The sequence below is a fragment of the Vitis vinifera genome, chromosome 19 (genome assembly GCF_030704535.1).
Source record: "Vitis vinifera cultivar Pinot Noir 40024 chromosome 19, ASM3070453v1".
NCBI lineage: Eukaryota > Viridiplantae > Streptophyta > Magnoliopsida > Vitales > Vitaceae > Vitis > Vitis vinifera.
The window spans coordinates 104,021-120,052 of record NC_081823.1 but is presented as its reverse complement, the minus strand read 5'-3'; the positions used below and the strand labels follow the sequence as shown (position 1 = coordinate 120,052).

At 36.1% G+C, this 16,032-nt stretch overlaps 4 protein-coding genes across 6 annotated transcripts; 2 read left to right on the top strand and 2 right to left on the bottom strand.

The window, feature by feature from the left end:
• The first annotated feature begins 1,107 nt into the window (after nucleotides 1-1,107).
• Nucleotides 1,108-3,802, top strand: LOC100257246 (receptor-like serine/threonine-protein kinase At1g78530). Of its 3 annotated transcripts, none has more exons than XM_010645750.3 (6): nucleotides 1,121-1,306; nucleotides 1,743-1,881; nucleotides 1,965-2,303; nucleotides 2,444-2,698; nucleotides 2,785-2,918; nucleotides 3,562-3,802. In XM_010645750.3, the coding sequence occupies exons 2-6, from the start codon at nucleotides 1,746-1,748 to the stop codon at nucleotides 3,760-3,762; spliced, it is 1,065 nt and encodes a 354-aa protein (XP_010644052.1). In that variant the 5' UTR covers nucleotides 1,121-1,306; nucleotides 1,743-1,745; the 3' UTR covers nucleotides 3,763-3,802. The 3 variants fall into 3 exon arrangements, with proteins under 3 accessions (XP_002285658.2, XP_010644052.1, XP_010644053.1); XM_010645751.3 differs by having other exon boundaries at nucleotides 1,142-1,306; nucleotides 1,740-1,881; XM_002285622.5 differs by having other exon boundaries at nucleotides 1,108-1,881.
• Nucleotides 3,803-4,849: 1,047 nt separating this feature from the next.
• On the bottom strand, nucleotides 4,850-10,129 carry LOC100267517 (fatty-acid-binding protein 3, chloroplastic). The gene is made up of 5 exons (XM_002283722.5): nucleotides 9,834-10,129; nucleotides 6,387-6,488; nucleotides 5,748-5,903; nucleotides 5,457-5,671; nucleotides 4,850-5,268 (listed from the first exon to the last, which is right to left on the bottom strand). The coding sequence occupies exons 1-5, from the start codon at nucleotides 10,051-10,053 to the stop codon at nucleotides 5,110-5,112; spliced, it is 852 nt and encodes a 283-aa protein (XP_002283758.2). The 5' UTR covers nucleotides 10,054-10,129; the 3' UTR covers nucleotides 4,850-5,109.
• Nucleotides 10,130-11,615: 1,486 nt separating this feature from the next.
• LOC100257244 (glucan endo-1,3-beta-D-glucosidase) lies at nucleotides 11,616-13,739 on the top strand. The gene is made up of 4 exons (XM_002285625.5): nucleotides 11,616-11,829; nucleotides 12,619-12,647; nucleotides 12,748-12,982; nucleotides 13,508-13,739. Exons 1-4 carry the CDS (start codon nucleotides 11,775-11,777, stop codon nucleotides 13,531-13,533), a joined length of 345 nt encoding a protein of 114 aa, XP_002285661.1. The 5' UTR covers nucleotides 11,616-11,774; the 3' UTR covers nucleotides 13,534-13,739.
• Nucleotides 13,740-14,459: 720 nt separating this feature from the next.
• LOC100252124 (uncharacterized) lies at nucleotides 14,460-15,637 on the bottom strand. Its single transcript, XM_002285628.5, has 2 exons — nucleotides 15,190-15,637; nucleotides 14,460-14,988 (listed from the first exon to the last, which is right to left on the bottom strand). Exons 1-2 carry the CDS (start codon nucleotides 15,496-15,498, stop codon nucleotides 14,518-14,520), a joined length of 780 nt encoding a protein of 259 aa, XP_002285664.1. The 5' UTR covers nucleotides 15,499-15,637; the 3' UTR covers nucleotides 14,460-14,517.
• Nucleotides 15,638-16,032: the final 395 nt, after the last annotated feature.

Here is a 16,032-nt window from a genome sequence, read left to right as displayed (position 1 = left end):
TTTAACACTCCCATACCAAAATTGGGCAAGAGTTAACATGCGTTTTTTGTATTTTTTGGTTAGGAGCAGAATGAGAGTCCCTTTCCCACCAGACTTTCTTCTTCCCAACAAGAGGATGTCAACCAAGCTTTTGAAATTTCGACCTCCATATAAAGGCGAACGATAGTTGGCATATAATTGGTTGAAATGGTAGAGATTTTCACATGATTCCTCCATTCCTACCTGTATGAATCCTTTGCTTTGATTTTTGTTCACAGCTACAGGCCGTAAAGCCAAGCATGGCATTTTGTCAACCAAAAGCATCACAGCACCACCCTCAACCACCACCATCACTGCTGCCAAACTCCACCGACACCTTAAAGGTTGTCGGTCCAAAATGCCCAATATTCGTGGATGAGTGATGACATATGGTATGAGAATCGATGCATCTCATAACAAGAAAAGTATATTTCCATATACTTACATAAATAAATAAATAAATAAATAAAATCATAAAATAGGAATTCAAGTTTATATAATATAAATTTTAATCAATTATAAAAAAAATAATGAGTATTTCATGCACTTATTAATCAAATGTATTATATTTGACTATTTAAGTATTATCTTTTAATGATATAAATATTATTTTTGACTATTTTAGGTGCCCCTTGTGTAAAACTTGAATTATTTTTAGAGGATTTTTATTTTATAATTATTTTTACATGAGTGTATGAGAATATTTTTTTTCTTAATAAGTCTGAATGGAGTGGACATGAGGGGCTTTGAAGGCTAGGGTGATCCAAACCCAACAATATTGAACCCAATATGGACGGGTCATGACACGAGTCATAGACCATTGCAAAGTCCACCATTTTCACAGCCACCGTTATGCATCACACCAGACCTACCAAGGTGGAAAAGATGTGTCCAAAGCAGGGATTCTGTGCATTGCATATCAAAAAGTTGGCATGGCCAATTTGATGAGTTAAACTCAGCTAGCCCATTGAGAATTCACCCATTCTGTTCCTATTGCAATCCAAACCCAATCGAACATGTGCCCCCACAGTCCCCATCGGGTCGTCAACCAATGTGCATATGCAAATGAATAGTTTCTGTGTACGCCGATGTCAAATGATAGCATGATAAAAAAGAAAACACTCCTTCCCCACATGACCTGTCTTTTTGTACACCTTAGAGTTTGTCTTCTTCATATCCTCATCTTTCTCTTCTCATTACTTTCGTAATTGCTTCTCTACACTAAGCTCTATCCTTCCCTTAATCTTCTAGGATCTATTTTTTCTTCTTTTTTAAGATTTTCTATCTGGTAAGCAAAACTAGCCATGTATCTCCTTTGCTTTCATGTTTCTGTTACAGTGGACTTCTGTTTTTCTTTTTTCTTTTTTGTAGGGAAATGTTTGATTGGTTGGATTAATCATTAAGATTTAGAGTTCAAAGTTTTAGAAGACTTAGTTGTGTTTCTATGTCATGTTCTAGTTCTATAGATTTCAAGCAATTCCTCTGAAAGTGACACAAAAAAAGGAAGATTTGAGCTGAACTTTGAATTACCTTAAATGTGTTTTTTTCCCCTTGTCTTTTGCTGAACCCTTACAATATCATCAAAAGCAAAAAATGAAAGGGTTTGTTCCGAACCATCTCAACCAATCATTATAAATGATTCTTCTAAGAATTTGATTCCAGGAACACCCTTTTGTTCAGTAATCTGATTCACATTCTCTGGATTTCAATATTCCTTTTAGCAGTAAATGGGAAATGCTCGGATCATAGTGCTTTATATCACAGTATGTTGTATTGCTTTTGTTACATCAAAGGTCATCATCTCAGTCCTCCTGTATAAGAGATGGAAAAGAAAGCACTCGATTTACAAAGATAGCTTCTCAGGTAATAGCTAAAACTATATTGAGAATTTCTGAACTAGGCTTCTGAGAAAGGGAATATTTAGAAATTCTTACTTGCAATTTCAGGTGGGAAGATGGTGATGTTTACGTCTCCAATGATGCAATCTCTCAATTCCGATGCGTTGTTGAAGAAGGCAACAAGGTTGAGCAACAAAGATGTCATTGGGTCTGGAGGCCATGGTACTGTCTATAGACTGACAGTAGATGGCTCCGTAGCCTTTGCTGTAAAAAGACTAAACAGGGGAAGTGCAGATCAGGATCGAGGCTTTGAGCGAGAGTTGGAGGCCATGGGAGACATAAAGCACCGAAATATTGTAACCCTTCATGGATATTACACTGCCCCTCATTATAATCTTCTCATATATGAGCTAATGCCTAATGGGAGTTTGGATGCCTACCTCCATGGTAATACATATATACCTTCCAAGTATGTGACATTATTTTCAATCATGTTCAAACTAAGGAATTTCATGCTCAAGTTCATCCACTTAGAAACCCCCCAATTGTTGAATTTATCTTTAATCTGAAGGAAGAACTTACTGCAGGAAGACTGAAAGAAAAGAAGCTCCTGGATTGGCCTTCAAGATACAAAATAGCAGTAGGTGCTGCAAGAGGAATTGCATACCTTCATCATGATTGCATCCCACACATAATCCACAGAGATATCAAGTCTAGTAACATATTACTGGATCAGAACATGGAGGCTAGAGTCTCAGACTTTGGACTAGCAACGTTAATGGAACCAGATAAGACTCACGTTTCAACATTTGTAGCCGGGACTTTTGGATACTTGGCTCCAGGTACTGGCTTCTGGACCACAAAAAATATAGTCCATCTCCCCCTTTTGTTCAGCTACTAATGTACAAGGAATATTGCTATTCTGCAGAGTATTTTGACACAGGAAGAGCAACTGCAAAAGGGGATGTTTACAGCTTTGGTGTTGTTTTACTTGAGCTTTTAACAGGAAAAAGACCATCAGATGAAGCATTTATAGAGGAGGGAACCAGGCTTGTGACATGGGTAAGCTTCAAACCCAATGAACTTCTCAATGGATTCTAATTCCATTTTTAATATGCTTTTCATAGTCCTCTGTAGGTTAATATCAATAAGCTATCACTGAAGCATTTTTCTCTGCCTCATAGTTGAATGGCGAGTTGGTTATTTCCCCAAACTCAAGTGAGATTGGCACTTCAGCATGTAGAACTTTGTTCCTCTAAACTTCATGTCATGAGCATTTAGGAGCACAAGCCTAACTTCAATTTTACTTTGGGCCAGAGAACACTAAGCCTAGCCCCCATGTTAGGGTCTTCCACCAATACCCCTGCATGCCTGAAAAAACCTTCCACACCTACAATTGTTTCATGAAGAAGCCTGTGCATCACTAGACAACAAACTGGAGCAAAACAATATAAGATGTGGATAGAATTAGTAGTAAATGATTTAAAACCTCAATTACAACTGAAGACCTTGACTTCTACAAACTGGAATTCCAGAGAAAGATTCTATTTTACCACCTTTCAAATCTTTCTTTCTGGTTCAGATGGTTGAACCATCAGAAGTGAGAATCCATCCATCTGTATTGGGTCATGCCCAGTTTTGGATGAATATGAAGATTTTCCTAGTACATCTTTCACTAACCAATGATCCTTGTATGTTGGAACAGGTGAAAGCCGTTGTTCTAGAGAAGAAGGAAGAGCATGTACTTGACAGCAGTTTAGAATGTTGTTCTCTTGATGAGGTTAACAATGTCTTCAGTATTGCTACAATGTGCCTTGAGTCAGAGCCCTCAAAGAGGCCTACCATGGCTGAGGTTCTCAAGATGCTTGAGCAAATAAAATCAGACAAACTTGTAAAAGAATCCTAATCTTTGCTTAACAGTTGTTCTTTTCTTTTTTTCCCATCAATGGTGTGTTACATCCTATCTTAGTTTTAACCAGCCAATCCAATTTTCCACAGGTGGGGAATGCAATTTAGCTTATTTCTGTTGTTTGGAGACACAAAGCCAGGTTCATTTGCAATTTTATCCCTAGTTGAAACTATATTAATCCTCAATAAAAAATCTGAATGGGAAAAAATGTCTGAAAGATAAAATCACCATATCAACACATTCTAATAAGGGAGATTCTTCAAGCATCTTACTTTTGCAGGTAGTTAAGAATGGAGAAACACATATTTTTAATCTTCTTGTTGGGATCTAAACAAACTGGTTGGGTTGAAGCCACAAAAAGGATAAAGGAAAGTAGAAAAAAGTAATGGCTTGATGAAGTTGTGAACAAGGGAAGACTGACTAATGAAAGAAGAGGAAACTTGGCCTTGTAGAGTGGTGTAAGAAAAGAGAATATTTTGTAAATGTACTTTTGGTTCAAGAATCTAGGGTAACCAAGATCTGTAAATGTTTCATTCACACTGAATTGTTATCAGTATACTATCCAGATTAAGTTCAGAAGCTTAAACATGCAGATTGATGTTTTTAAACCATCAATAGATGGTGGCTGCTACTACGACATGCAGCAATCGAAGGACCTTAAATGCAACTAACCTGTGGGTTAGGATATCTGAGAGAAAAAAATACAAGAAAGTATGACTTGTAGTTAAGCTTTTCTTCACAATAACATGAAGGCAAGGCCATCTTCCTTCTCTTGGGTAATAAACCACATTCCTGAGTAACTTCAGGAAATGACACTGTTGAGTAGCTTACAACAAGGCAGGTGCACTGGAAGTGAATCATCTACGAAGCTGTTGTTATGGTACCTGTCCTAATATCCAGGTCTTATCAGCAAGACTGCAGCCTGGCAGCAGGAGCAATTATACTATCAGGACATAAGCAGATTTCCATTTGGTTGCACCTGCTTATTGAGAGGTCAGAAAGTGCCTCTTCTTAGAGGTTCATTGCACTTCAGTTGAAATGAAACAACCTATTAGCCACATTTTCACCATTAACAGGGCATTCATTGTTTAGAAATTATTCAAGTGGCAATTCCTTTGCTTCCCCAGATGCCATCAGTCAATAGTTGCTTATTCAGAATGCAAAGAAAAAGAAAAGAGAAGGCAGTTTGGACCTTAAACTATTTGACGGGCTTCCATGTTTATGGTTTTATATGAACAGATGGGCAGGCATCTAAACCAAATCATGGAGTTATCCACTCATTCATGAAAAAAAAAAAAGAAGAAAAAGAAAAGGCCAATATAAGAAGCTAACTTGAAGTGGAATTTATTTGAGAACTGTTGCCAAACCATTAGCGACAGAAGCTTTGAGGGAAGGAGAAACCGGAGAATTTCCAAAAAATACATCAAAGAGGGCCATTGTCACATTCATTGACTTGATTGTAGCATCCACAGAAGAAGGCAGACCATCAGATGAGATGCAAACCTGAAAATCACAATACAGTCATCATATTTCATTTGTCCATAAACCCAAAAAATGAGAATAAATTGGGAAAATGAAAGGAAAAACAAGAAAAAAAATGCAAATAGCCAGTTATATATTATGTGCATAAACTTTTAGTACCAATAATTGCTTTGGCAAAACCATCCTATTTCAATTAATTGCACACTCACAAGCATTTTGGATGGTTCCATCCAAGTCAAAAATATGAAAGTTCCTTTCCTTAGAGATCGCCCTTGGAAGATGCTACGGAATGTGGAGAGAGCAGATACATCAACAGGACTGGGTGCTTTGATTCTTGGGGAGATAGCCTCATCCAAAGCATCCCAGAAGGTTTTACCATCAACGTCTCTGACTAGTACAATCTGTAATGATTTCTCCTGAGGAACTGCAATTCAGAAAATTAATGTTAGCATCCTCCCTCTATCTGGCAAGTGAAAAAGGCAGATTGACAACACAATTACTCTGAAAAATTGAATCAAACAAGGATGAATCCCCTTGAATCTCAGTCGCTGATCGTCCTTTCCAGGCATTCAATTTATTTGAGATAGACTGATTCAAGTATAATCCCGCAGCATAGACCTTAACACCAATGATTGCAAAAACCTTTTCCCTGTACCCTGAATTATTGCAAACCATAAAAATAAATGCTTTGGTTAGCTTAGGATGTTCAAAGACTGCATCAGAGTTATGCAAAGTGAAATAAATCTTTACATGGCTTTAAGTAGAGCTACTAGATTACATTTTAATTAATGCTTTGCTTGTTCAATGAGAAAAAGAAAAGGAAACAAAATCGGGTGAAGAAACATCTCACACTTGTTATAGAGGAATATTATATGGTGGCAGTCCAATTCTTGGTGAAATAAAGCACCAAACATATATGAGATAAATGTCACCATGTAAAATGTGTATCTCTAGGGAAATGTGAGGAATACATAAATAGTTTTCAATAATATATCCAATTTTCCCATGTCCAAGGTATGAGAGCAATGGGATTTTTCTGACGGTTCTGAGTACATTAATGGGAAAACATTAATACTTTGCGAAGTATTAATTGTGGTCTGAGGGTTCTGAGTTTTTCTACTGATAATAGGGAAACTTACCAGTTCCAAGAAGAGATAATGGACTTGAGCACTCTGGCAGGGTCAGTGATGTCTGAAATTTCACATTTGTTGAAGGTTCTTCTATGTATTCTGCACTTCCAACTGCAGTGATGAAATCAGAGGACCAAAGATGTCAGTCTTTTAACATGCATACATACAGAGATAGAATGTGATAAAATACAGTTTGGTTTCCACTTACTTTCAACCTTTTCCATTCAAATAAATCTGTATTTTCAAAGATTTCAAGTAGATGCAATACTTCGTATTAAGTAACCAAGTCCATGCAAATCCTAGCATTCTCAATCCAAACCATAACCATCTATTAATTGGGTTGAAACTGGAAGATTAACCCCTTGAGCAATTCTCAAACCTCTACTATGGTTATTTCAATGTCTGCTGTCAAGAAAACTACTAAAACTTGATAGTTTGGTTAACATTGAAATTATTAGTATAAAAAAGATGCCATCAATAGATCATAAGATGCTATTACTATTAAAGATTGGTGATCTTTTGTTCGAAGCCTGAATGTGTTTCAACTTTCTCTAGTTGGAGTGGACTAATGAGTACATTCTCAACAGTTTTAATGCAAAATTCCTGCTTTCTGTATGTGCATTAGGTTAGTCCAACCACAATCCTTGATGGCTAATTTGTGGTTTCAACTTTCTCTAATTGAATTTGGCTATTGGGTACATTTTCAACAGTTTTGGTGCATAGCTTTCCAAAGTCTGGTCTGAAAAATCAATGCACCCTTGCATTATGCATTAGGTTAGCCATGCCATCAAGAACCAAAATCCTTGATGATTAAAAGAATGAATCTTCCTAAAATAATTCTCTGTGTGTGTGTGTGATAAAAGCCTAACCCAATATACTGCCCTCAAACCAATACCTTCTACATGGAAAGAAGTGCGCAAACACAATATAGCAATTCCACCAAATTCTATTGGCTACTTTTGAGTGTCAAAGGACAGCTTTGCTGTCCACACATCCTTCCTTATTTTAGCCCACACTGGCTGTCCACACTTCTTTCTTTAATTTAGCCCACCCTTCTTTCCTTATTTTAACCCACAATTGTTTCCTTATTTCTCCATTTATTATTCTATACAGTTAGCATATATTATTTGACAGATTATAGTTTACATGTATAGGGTTAGAATCATGCTGGAATTTATTTGTTTTTATTTACTTTCCATGTAAAGCATCCTTGTAAAGTCTATATATAATATACAAAACTCAAGGCCAAGGTATTCGGTCATTCACACAATATTTTGACATGGTATCAGAGCAAGGTTGCTAATTTTTCTTCCCTCAAATTCTTTTGTCTTTTCGGTTTCGGAGGTGCCTCTCGTGTCTTTTGGTCAAGTTTGTGTTGATCCGTGTTGCACCCAACCACAACCATTTTCTCAGTATTTCTGTGGCTGTCATGGGTCAGTTTTCTTCTAGGATTTTTTTTTGGTCCATCCTTTTGTCTCGGGTTCTATTTATTTTTTATGGATTCCGCACCTCTGTGTGTTAAGTTTACAGACACAAATTATTCTACCTGGGCATTTCAGTTTGAACTTTTTCTCAAGGGAAAAGACCTTTGGGGTCATATTGATGGCACTGATGTTGAAAAACCATCCACTTTTGACAAATCTCAGGATGTTGGGTCTTCTCCTTCATGGGCTGTGCTTGATGCACGCATCATGTCTTGGCTTCTTGGTTCAGTGGAGCCTCATATTGTCACCCACTTGCAGCCCCATCGCTCCGCTCAATCTATGTGGGCTTATTTGAAGAAAGTTTATCATCAGGATAACGATGCTCGTCGCTTTCAATTAGAACATGCGATTGTCATGTTTCAACATGGTAGTCTTTCCATCCAGGACTACTACTCAGCATTTCTGACTCTTTGGCATGAATATGTTGATTTGGTTACAGCGGATGTTCTTATTGCCGCTCTCTCAACTATTCAGACTATTCACGCGACTACCCGGCGTGATCAGTTTCTTATGAAACTACGTCCGGAATATGAATCTGTCCGCTCCTCTTTACTGAATAGATCTCCTGTTCCCTCTCTTGATATTTGTTTTGGTGAGTTACTTCGCGAAGAGCAATGCCTTAGTACTCAAGCTATTTTGGAGCAATCTCATGGCAGTTCCGGGACGACAACTGTAGCTTATGCTGCCCAAGGACACGGACCACCTATGCATTCTAAAAACTTGCAATGTTTTTGCTGCAAGGAATATGAGCATATTTAAATTTCTCATGTGAACTAACCGGGGAAGGTCCCCAAACATCACTATGGATAAGATCAAAGCAGTGAGCTGCTCTACTTGCATGCAAAAACATTGCAAGTTTTGGATATTATGTCTTTTTCTGTTCTTAAATCCAAGATCCTCTACAAAATTTCATATTTCGAATATTATGTCTACCATAACATCTCAAACTTTGAATGCATACCTAAACTTTCTGTTCATTGAATGTTGCAAATAAAACCCCATATGCTGTCATGTAGATTGCATGAAGCAAATCTTTATGCTTTTGATGCTATGAGTCAAGTTATTAGTTTTTGTCAAGTTTATTATATCATAATTTCCACCTTTGATCATTCAATATGTTAATCAAACACCTTCCTAGATAAGTAAGGGTTAATTCTATTCACCTCCTCTAAGGTTTGAACTAAATACACTTAACAAGAAAGCCAATGAACAAGATAAAAAATCACTTCTGGAAAATCTACCATTCCTCTTTTTCTGTTCTTAAATCTTTTTCTAAATGTTATTTTGGCAAAACTTCAGCTGTTCTAGATTATTTAGACTTCATTTAAGATGCCTCTTGAAGAAAGTGTCTCACATTTAAGCCCACAACATTAGTATAGAGGAAACCACTATACAGATGTGTCTCTCATATCTAAAAGATGTTGGATTATGATTTAAAATCAGCGCAGTCATCAACTTTTGTTTCGTCCAAGCTAGTTTCAATTTCCAAATTTCCCTTTTTGGGTTGAATTATCTGCTATAAAAAGAATTCCTTTCACAACACAATTGGAGCACCCTGTTAGGATCCAAATTCAACCAACTCTATGCCATTTTACCATGATTTAAAACCTTTAAATCATTGTAGTAAGCCAGCCCACTGTTGAAGAATCCTACATTTCTACCTGAAATATATCCATGCTGAAATCCCAGTTTTCAATTCTATTTTCCAAGATTTTCAGCCTTGAGATTCATTACAAGTTCTCAAAATGTACTTACGACAAGACCCAAAGCCAGAAATTCAAACACAATGCAACATATTTGCTTTAAAAATCTTTGAAGAAAACCAAGAGAAAGAAAAACAACCGCGCGAGGTCATAGTAATCCAGTACATTATAACAATACTTTCAGCTCCTGATATCATACAATCAAGTAAGAAAATTGTGTGCAGTACAGGAGCTTCAATCTACATAAAAGAGCAATGGCATGAGCTCACCTGAAGCAGAAGAAGAAGAAGAGGAAGCATTTGGAGAGACATGGGTCTGAAATCTGTCCTTTCTTTGGAGGGAGAAATGATGTGCGAATGTGGATAAGAGTGAACAAGTGTGGATTTTGTACCGTGTGACTCCTGAATTTGGAAGTTTTCCTGGAAAACAGATTGTGGGTTTTGATGATGGAAGCCAAATGGGTGGTTGAATTGCTACAGTTCCAAGCATTTTCTGAAAATTCAATACAGAGTAGGATTATTAAATAAAAAATGAGAAACCAAAAAAGGGCTTTTATTTTTCCCTCGACAGTTTTGGGAGCGGATATTTTTGCCATTTAGTTGCATTGAATTTGCCAGCCTGTCACCAGCCCAGTAATGCCATGTGGATAGAGAAAAGAGGGTTGTTACTTCAAATAGGTGGGCGTGTAGGGGTTGGGACTGTGGTTGGCTGGCGGACAGTGGTTGAATGCCTTACTGAATGAAATATTAGAAGGAACACCATGGGAACACGTTTTTATCCTACTAATTTCAATTATGAAAGTGGCTTAGCAAAGTTTAACTTCATATGAACCTCATTTGAAGATGTCTGGACAAAGAATATTGTGGCCACTGACTGGGAGTAGAAACATTTTATATCAGGAGGAAAATGTGTAACAAGGGTATTAATGAGCAACAATACCCTTAATGACTCTGGCACATCATTAGTATCTACATGCCAAAAAAATGATTTTTAAGATGGAAAACTGTTTTTCATTTATAATTCCCACAGATCTAAATTTTTAATTTGATGATGAGTTTTCTCCAAATATTTACCTAGTTTGAATCCAAGTCAGGAGGCCCTAAGTCTGGCTCATAAAGATGCCTAGGTATGATCTAGAAGTGGAGTTGACAATCGGAAGAATTTTTTCCTTCCATGTCCCCACACAAAACCATGTTTAGTTAATTTTATGAACTGTGAAGATATTAATAATAAAAAATTTAAAAAAATAGTAAAAAAAGTAATGTATTGATTGAATTTCTTTATGTTCCATATTTGAATCGGTAGAAATAATTTTTTTTTTTTTGTGTTAATTTACTCTAAATAAGACCTAATGGATTCTCACAAAGTTTTTAGGAATACATTAATTAATTTAATTAGATTATATTGTTCATGAATTTAAGGGTCAAATATAAGTTTTTGATTAAATAACATTGAAAATTTAATTTAGCTATCATATTTAATTGATTTAAGAAATTCACTTTCAAAAATAAAAATTTAAGTTTTAAATGCAAATTGATTTTAAGATTCAATTTTTAATCTTGAATTCACTTCATCCTAGATCATGAATTTGATAATGTTGGTGATTTTATTAAATGTTTTAGAAAATTGTTATCTATATTTTATTTTTATTTATTTTAAATTAGGATTTTATTAGCTTTAAAAAATAATTAATCAACTTTATGTAGAAATAATTGAACACATTAAAGTTGAAAACAACCATCCAAACTATAAAAACTCTATTTATGATCTTTTGGTTAGTGAGGATCGTAACCTGTTTAAGCTTTAATATTTTAGAAAATTTTAAGTCCAAGGAAAATCTTGTCGGTGGAGAGAAATAGGTACGGCTCCGGTCCGCCAAACTCAGCAGCCAGCCATGATGGTTCAAATGTCAAATATGAAATATCCATTACCCAATGACAAGAGAAGAGAAAGAGTGAATGGGAAAGAGCAGGTAGAAAGGCCAATGAGTGTCAAACAAGTCATAAAGGAGTCGTCCCACCACATGTCCGCCCTCTCAGCTGCTTTCTTTGGCCTTTTTTATCAAAGATTCTCTCCAACGGCTAAGCAAATGAATGTAGCCGTTATGTTATATGCCTTAAGCTCATCCTTAAAGGTCCACCTTTCTTGAGAATTTTGAGTGCCCAACAGTCACTTCACTTTTCTTCACTGCTGTACGATCACACACCGCCATGGCTAAAGCAGCTGCTCTCTCTCTCTTTCTCCTGCTTTTGTCCTTCATTTCAGGTATCATCTTCTCCTAGTTTTCAGTGGTTCTGCATTCTTCAGTACCTTGTTTAGAAAAACAAGGCAGATTTGCTCTCATTCCTCTACATTTTCTTGGCCTTTTCCTTGCATTTGCTCACACTGGTCCTTGCTTATTTTCTCCATTTTCTGGTGATTTGAACTGGGCTTGCAGCAACTTGACCAGTTTGTTAGCTTCGGAGTAAATACAAACTTGAATTTCTCTCAATTTTGTCGCTTTTTCTTTGGATCTGAAATGGGTTTCCATGGATTACCCGTCTTCATTCTCAAACAACTATGCCTCCTTCATTGGATCTGAACTAGATTCTCACCGGCCATCAATTATTAACCTGATTTTCATGGGTACTTTGGTTTTCTGTTTCCCTCGGATCTGAAACTTGTGAACTTTTGCTTCATTTTTGTAACATTTTCTATACCATAAGCTGCATTTTCTCTGAGAATGTCGTGGATTGGGATATCCCTGTGTTTTTTCTTGAAATGCTTGTGCTGTATTTCACTGATATGGTCCCATAATCTCAGCAGATCCAAGTATCACCTAATATGCACTTTTGATTATTTGGATTGAAAGGTACTTCTTGGTATCTATACCAATTAGGTGGTGTCATTGGTGTAACTCGAGTCAAGTTAGATTATATCTCACATAAATCATATGTTTGTAATATTATCTTTTGACTTTGTCCTCTGATTCAACTGTGTAAATTTTATCATATAGATTTACAATTTGATCACTGCATGAAATTCATTAACTCTAGGGTGCTTCTAATTTTGCAGGAGGAACTTTGAAAATGGTGAATGGAGAGGTAGAGCCAAGATCTAGACAAGCCCCATTTCATTTTGTTATCAAAATCTTGCTTTTCTTATTCGAATTGATTTTGGGGAAATTTTGTAATGTGAACGCAGAAAACTTGGTGTGTGGCCAAGCCATCATCCGATCAGGCTACTCTTTTAGCCAACATCAATTATGCATGTTCACAAGTAGATTGCCAGGTTCTGCAGAGGGGCTGCCCTTGCTTCTCCCCAGATAATCTCATGAACCATGCCTCAATAGCCATGAATCTTTACTACCAGTCAAGGGGAAGGAACCACTGGAACTGCTATTTTCAGAACTCTGCCGTCATTGTCATGACCGATCCAAGTAAGTCACATTTCTACCAATTCCAACAAGCCCATTCAACTGTTCAACTGTGATATAGTTTTACCAATTAATTTGTTTCTTCAAAATTCTGTTTGACAATTTAAATGGAAAACTTTCCTAAGCCTTATTTATATTGTCAACTATTACTTAGAATATTCGATATTCCATAATAACTAAAAATATTTCAAATTTGTTTTCAAAAGAAGTTTTATACGTGTTTTGTAAATAAATAATTGGTTAAAAGAAATAAAATATTCCTTATATTTGTGAATTTATCTCTCCTTATGTTTATGTTTGAAAGGCAACTTAATTTTTTTACATAAATATCTTTAATCATTTTAAATATTTACAATATGTTTTTAAAAAAAATATATATATATTTTTACAAAAAAAGTAATAAAAAAAAGATAAAAAAAAAAAGATGAAATATTAGATTTACAATAATGATCTTTTAATCAAATAACCCCGTGTGGCCAGTGTATTTTTTGCTAAGCAACAGAAGTTTCTGAATCAATTTTTTTGCAGGTTATGGCAGCTGCACCTATGCGTAACGATTTGGATGACAAGAGCTTGTAGTTGTCGTGTATTTCTAGGTTTTTTTTTTTTTTTTGTTTGTCCTTATGTAGCTTGTAATTCTCTGCTAGTGCTAGTCTGTTACATAAGAGTGCAATATTCTGCTGCAGAAATACAGCAAAACCGAGTGTTATTTGGCAATTTTCATTCACTTCTAGTATTTTTGGCAATATTCTGTTCTCTACTTCTCTTTGGCATTTCCGTTCCAACCTTTTTTTTTCCCACAATCGTCAGCAGCCAATTCAGGACGGTTATCCTCATCCCGACCATCCCGATGAATTAAATATAATTAATTTTAATTCAGGATGGGTTAAGGTCAATCTCACTTATGCCTTGTCCACCCAATGCTTTTTCATTTTTCAAAGACAACATGGAATTTAAAGCTGACCTTTGATCAAAATTGCCCCCCCTTCAAAGTAGCACGTCATTGCTAGTTGCTACCGTGTGAACGTTCCAGTGCCGTACCTCCTCATAGATACCGTTGTCCACAATTTTTTTTTTTTTACCGAAAAATATAGGGGTTGGAGCAATGACCGACAAGGCTAGCACAAAGAGATGGATTAAAGTATAAATATGGAAGGAAAAGGCATCAAAGCAATAAGGAATCAACTCAAATCGACTATAAAACGTAATCCCTGCATATAAAGTATAAAGTAACCAAGTGTGAGGTAAAAAAAAATTGAGGCCTTTAAAATTTTTTATCATCTCAAATTTAAAAAATTTTAAAAGTAATTCTTAAACACATAAAGTAATTATATATATTTTAAAAAAATAAAATAAAAAACAGGAAGCCTGTCAAAATTAATAAAGAAATTGAATTATGTAGTGTAGTGGCTGTTTAGCATGAATGAGTGGGCTTCCAAACAGCTGAAGCAGAGCCAAGGCTCTCACTGAGCCACACAACTAAAAGAAACAACAGAATCCAATTGAATTTATCTTAATCTTTCAAACACTTGCATACATTAGAGAATGTATGGAATAAGCGCCTTGACATTATTGGGAAAGTTTTCAAACTTGGAAACATACCATCTCCTAGTAGAATAACTTCTTCCCATCAAATACAAGGCTGTGCCTGTTGCAAGAGCGAATGCATACACCGTTTGGGAAATGAAGGAGAAGCCAATAAAACCTAATATTTCGAAAAGGTAGTGTGGGCATACTACCAGGTTGAAGAGACCACCCTTGGGAATCTTATACTCTCTCTCACCCTTGCTCCTCAGCTTGGAAAGTTGGCAATGGTGGTACAAGTTACCAAGTATTCCCACCAAAAACAACGCCATTCCTGGATACTTGAGATCCATTAGCGGCTCCGGAAAATCTCGAGAGAGGTGTTGGGCATAGATCATAGTTGCAGTAGAGATGAAGTAGCTAAGAGAGATAACAATGGCAGCATCGAGAGCCATCCCACCACTGTATTTGTGAACAAATAGCACCTGCAAAAACATGGTATAAGACAATGTTTTTGAGTGGGTTTTGCACCTTAGCTATTCTTATGATGGACTTCCCCAAAATAATATTTACAGAGAAAAGAGTTGATGGAATATGAGATGTAAGAGAGAAATGACAGGTTTGAAAGAGGGAATGGGGAGTGGGAAAATGTTTGATTAATTTTTGAGATGAGATAGAGAAAGCACCTCAAATATCCTCTTGAAGAAGTGGATGGAGAGAGCCGAAGTGAGCAGCAAAAACCTGAAACTCTCATCTGGGAAAAGGGCAAAAGAGGCCACACCAGCAAGAAATGCTGGAGTATAACACACGATCATGCCTGTTCTACTATCCACTTTGTACTTTCTCCCAGACTTGAGCTCCCAGAACTTGGAGTATTCCATGTGTTTTCCTTTCAACTCTGATAGCCCTGCATTTGCCATTGATGCAAAACTCACCACTGACATTGCTGTCACCAGTAGAGAAGGAGGTGGTGGAAAAACAAATCTCAGAAACATTTTCTCCTCACTCGTGCAAACTCTATATATGCAGAGTCAATGTGTCCAACATTTGGGCACGCGTATTCCCTTGTAAGAACACAGGGATGAATTGTTATGCCGGAACCTCATCATGTTTTTCTAGTGGAAGAGGCTCACATTTATCCACGTTTGGAACACTTTTGCCTCGTGTTGCCTGCCATATGGCATTGCTTTAATCGTGAAAGTTTGTGGTCTGGGCTTTTCCTTCACTTTTTTTGCCCAAAAATCAAAATGATTTCTTTTTCAATAAATAAATAATCTCTTATTCTCTTTTAATTCATTCTATTGAAAATTTGGATAATTTCACAATTACATTAATTTATTTCTAAAGACATCATCAAATTCATTAAAAATGCATGACATCACATATTAGGATAAAGCGTAGAGCATTTTATATATTAATATTCCCTAAGTAATATTATTTTCAAATCCCTATTTCATGCATATTTATTCCCATAAAATAAAGTATTATATAGAGTAATTTATAATATATTATGTTTCTTTGTAGAAATA

What these genes read in the sequence shown, in the direction of transcription:
- LOC100252124 (XM_002285628.5), bottom strand. Translation starts at nt 15,498, where the DNA reads ATGTTTCTGAGATTTGTTTTTCCACCACCTCCTTCTCTACTGGTGACA. An exon ending in TCTTCAAGAGGATATTTGAG is followed by an intron (nt 14,989 to 15,189) that starts GTGCTTTCTCTA and finishes ATGTTTTTGCAG; the next exon opens with GTGCTATTTGTTCACAAATA.
- LOC100257246 (XM_002285622.5), top strand. Translation starts at nt 1,746, where the DNA reads ATGGGAAATGCTCGGATCATAGTGCTTTATATCACAGTATGTTGTATT. An exon ending in TTTTGGATACTTGGCTCCAG is followed by an intron (nt 2,699 to 2,784) that starts GTACTGGCTTCT and finishes GCTATTCTGCAG; the next exon opens with AGTATTTTGACACAGGAAGA. An exon ending in GAACCAGGCTTGTGACATGG is followed by an intron (nt 2,919 to 3,561) that starts GTAAGCTTCAAA and finishes ATGTTGGAACAG; the next exon opens with GTGAAAGCCGTTGTTCTAGA.
- LOC100257244 (XM_002285625.5), top strand. Translation starts at nt 11,775, where the DNA reads ATGGCTAAAGCAGCTGCTCTCTCTCTCTTTCTCCTGCTTTTGTCCTTC. An exon ending in TGAAAATGGTGAATGGAGAG is followed by an intron (nt 12,648 to 12,747) that starts GTAGAGCCAAGA and finishes ATGTGAACGCAG; the next exon opens with AAAACTTGGTGTGTGGCCAA. An exon ending in CATTGTCATGACCGATCCAA is followed by an intron (nt 12,983 to 13,507) that starts GTAAGTCACATT and finishes ATTTTTTTGCAG; the next exon opens with GTTATGGCAGCTGCACCTAT.
- LOC100267517 (XM_002283722.5), bottom strand. Translation starts at nt 10,053, where the DNA reads ATGCTTGGAACTGTAGCAATTCAACCACCCATTTGGCTTCCATCATCA. An exon ending in TTCTTCTTCTTCTGCTTCAG is followed by an intron (nt 6,489 to 9,833) that starts GTGAGCTCATGC and finishes TCATCACTGCAG; the next exon opens with TTGGAAGTGCAGAATACATA. An exon ending in TGGAACCATCCAAAATGCTT is followed by an intron (nt 5,269 to 5,456) that starts GTGAGTGTGCAA and finishes TGTGATTTTCAG; the next exon opens with GTTTGCATCTCATCTGATGG.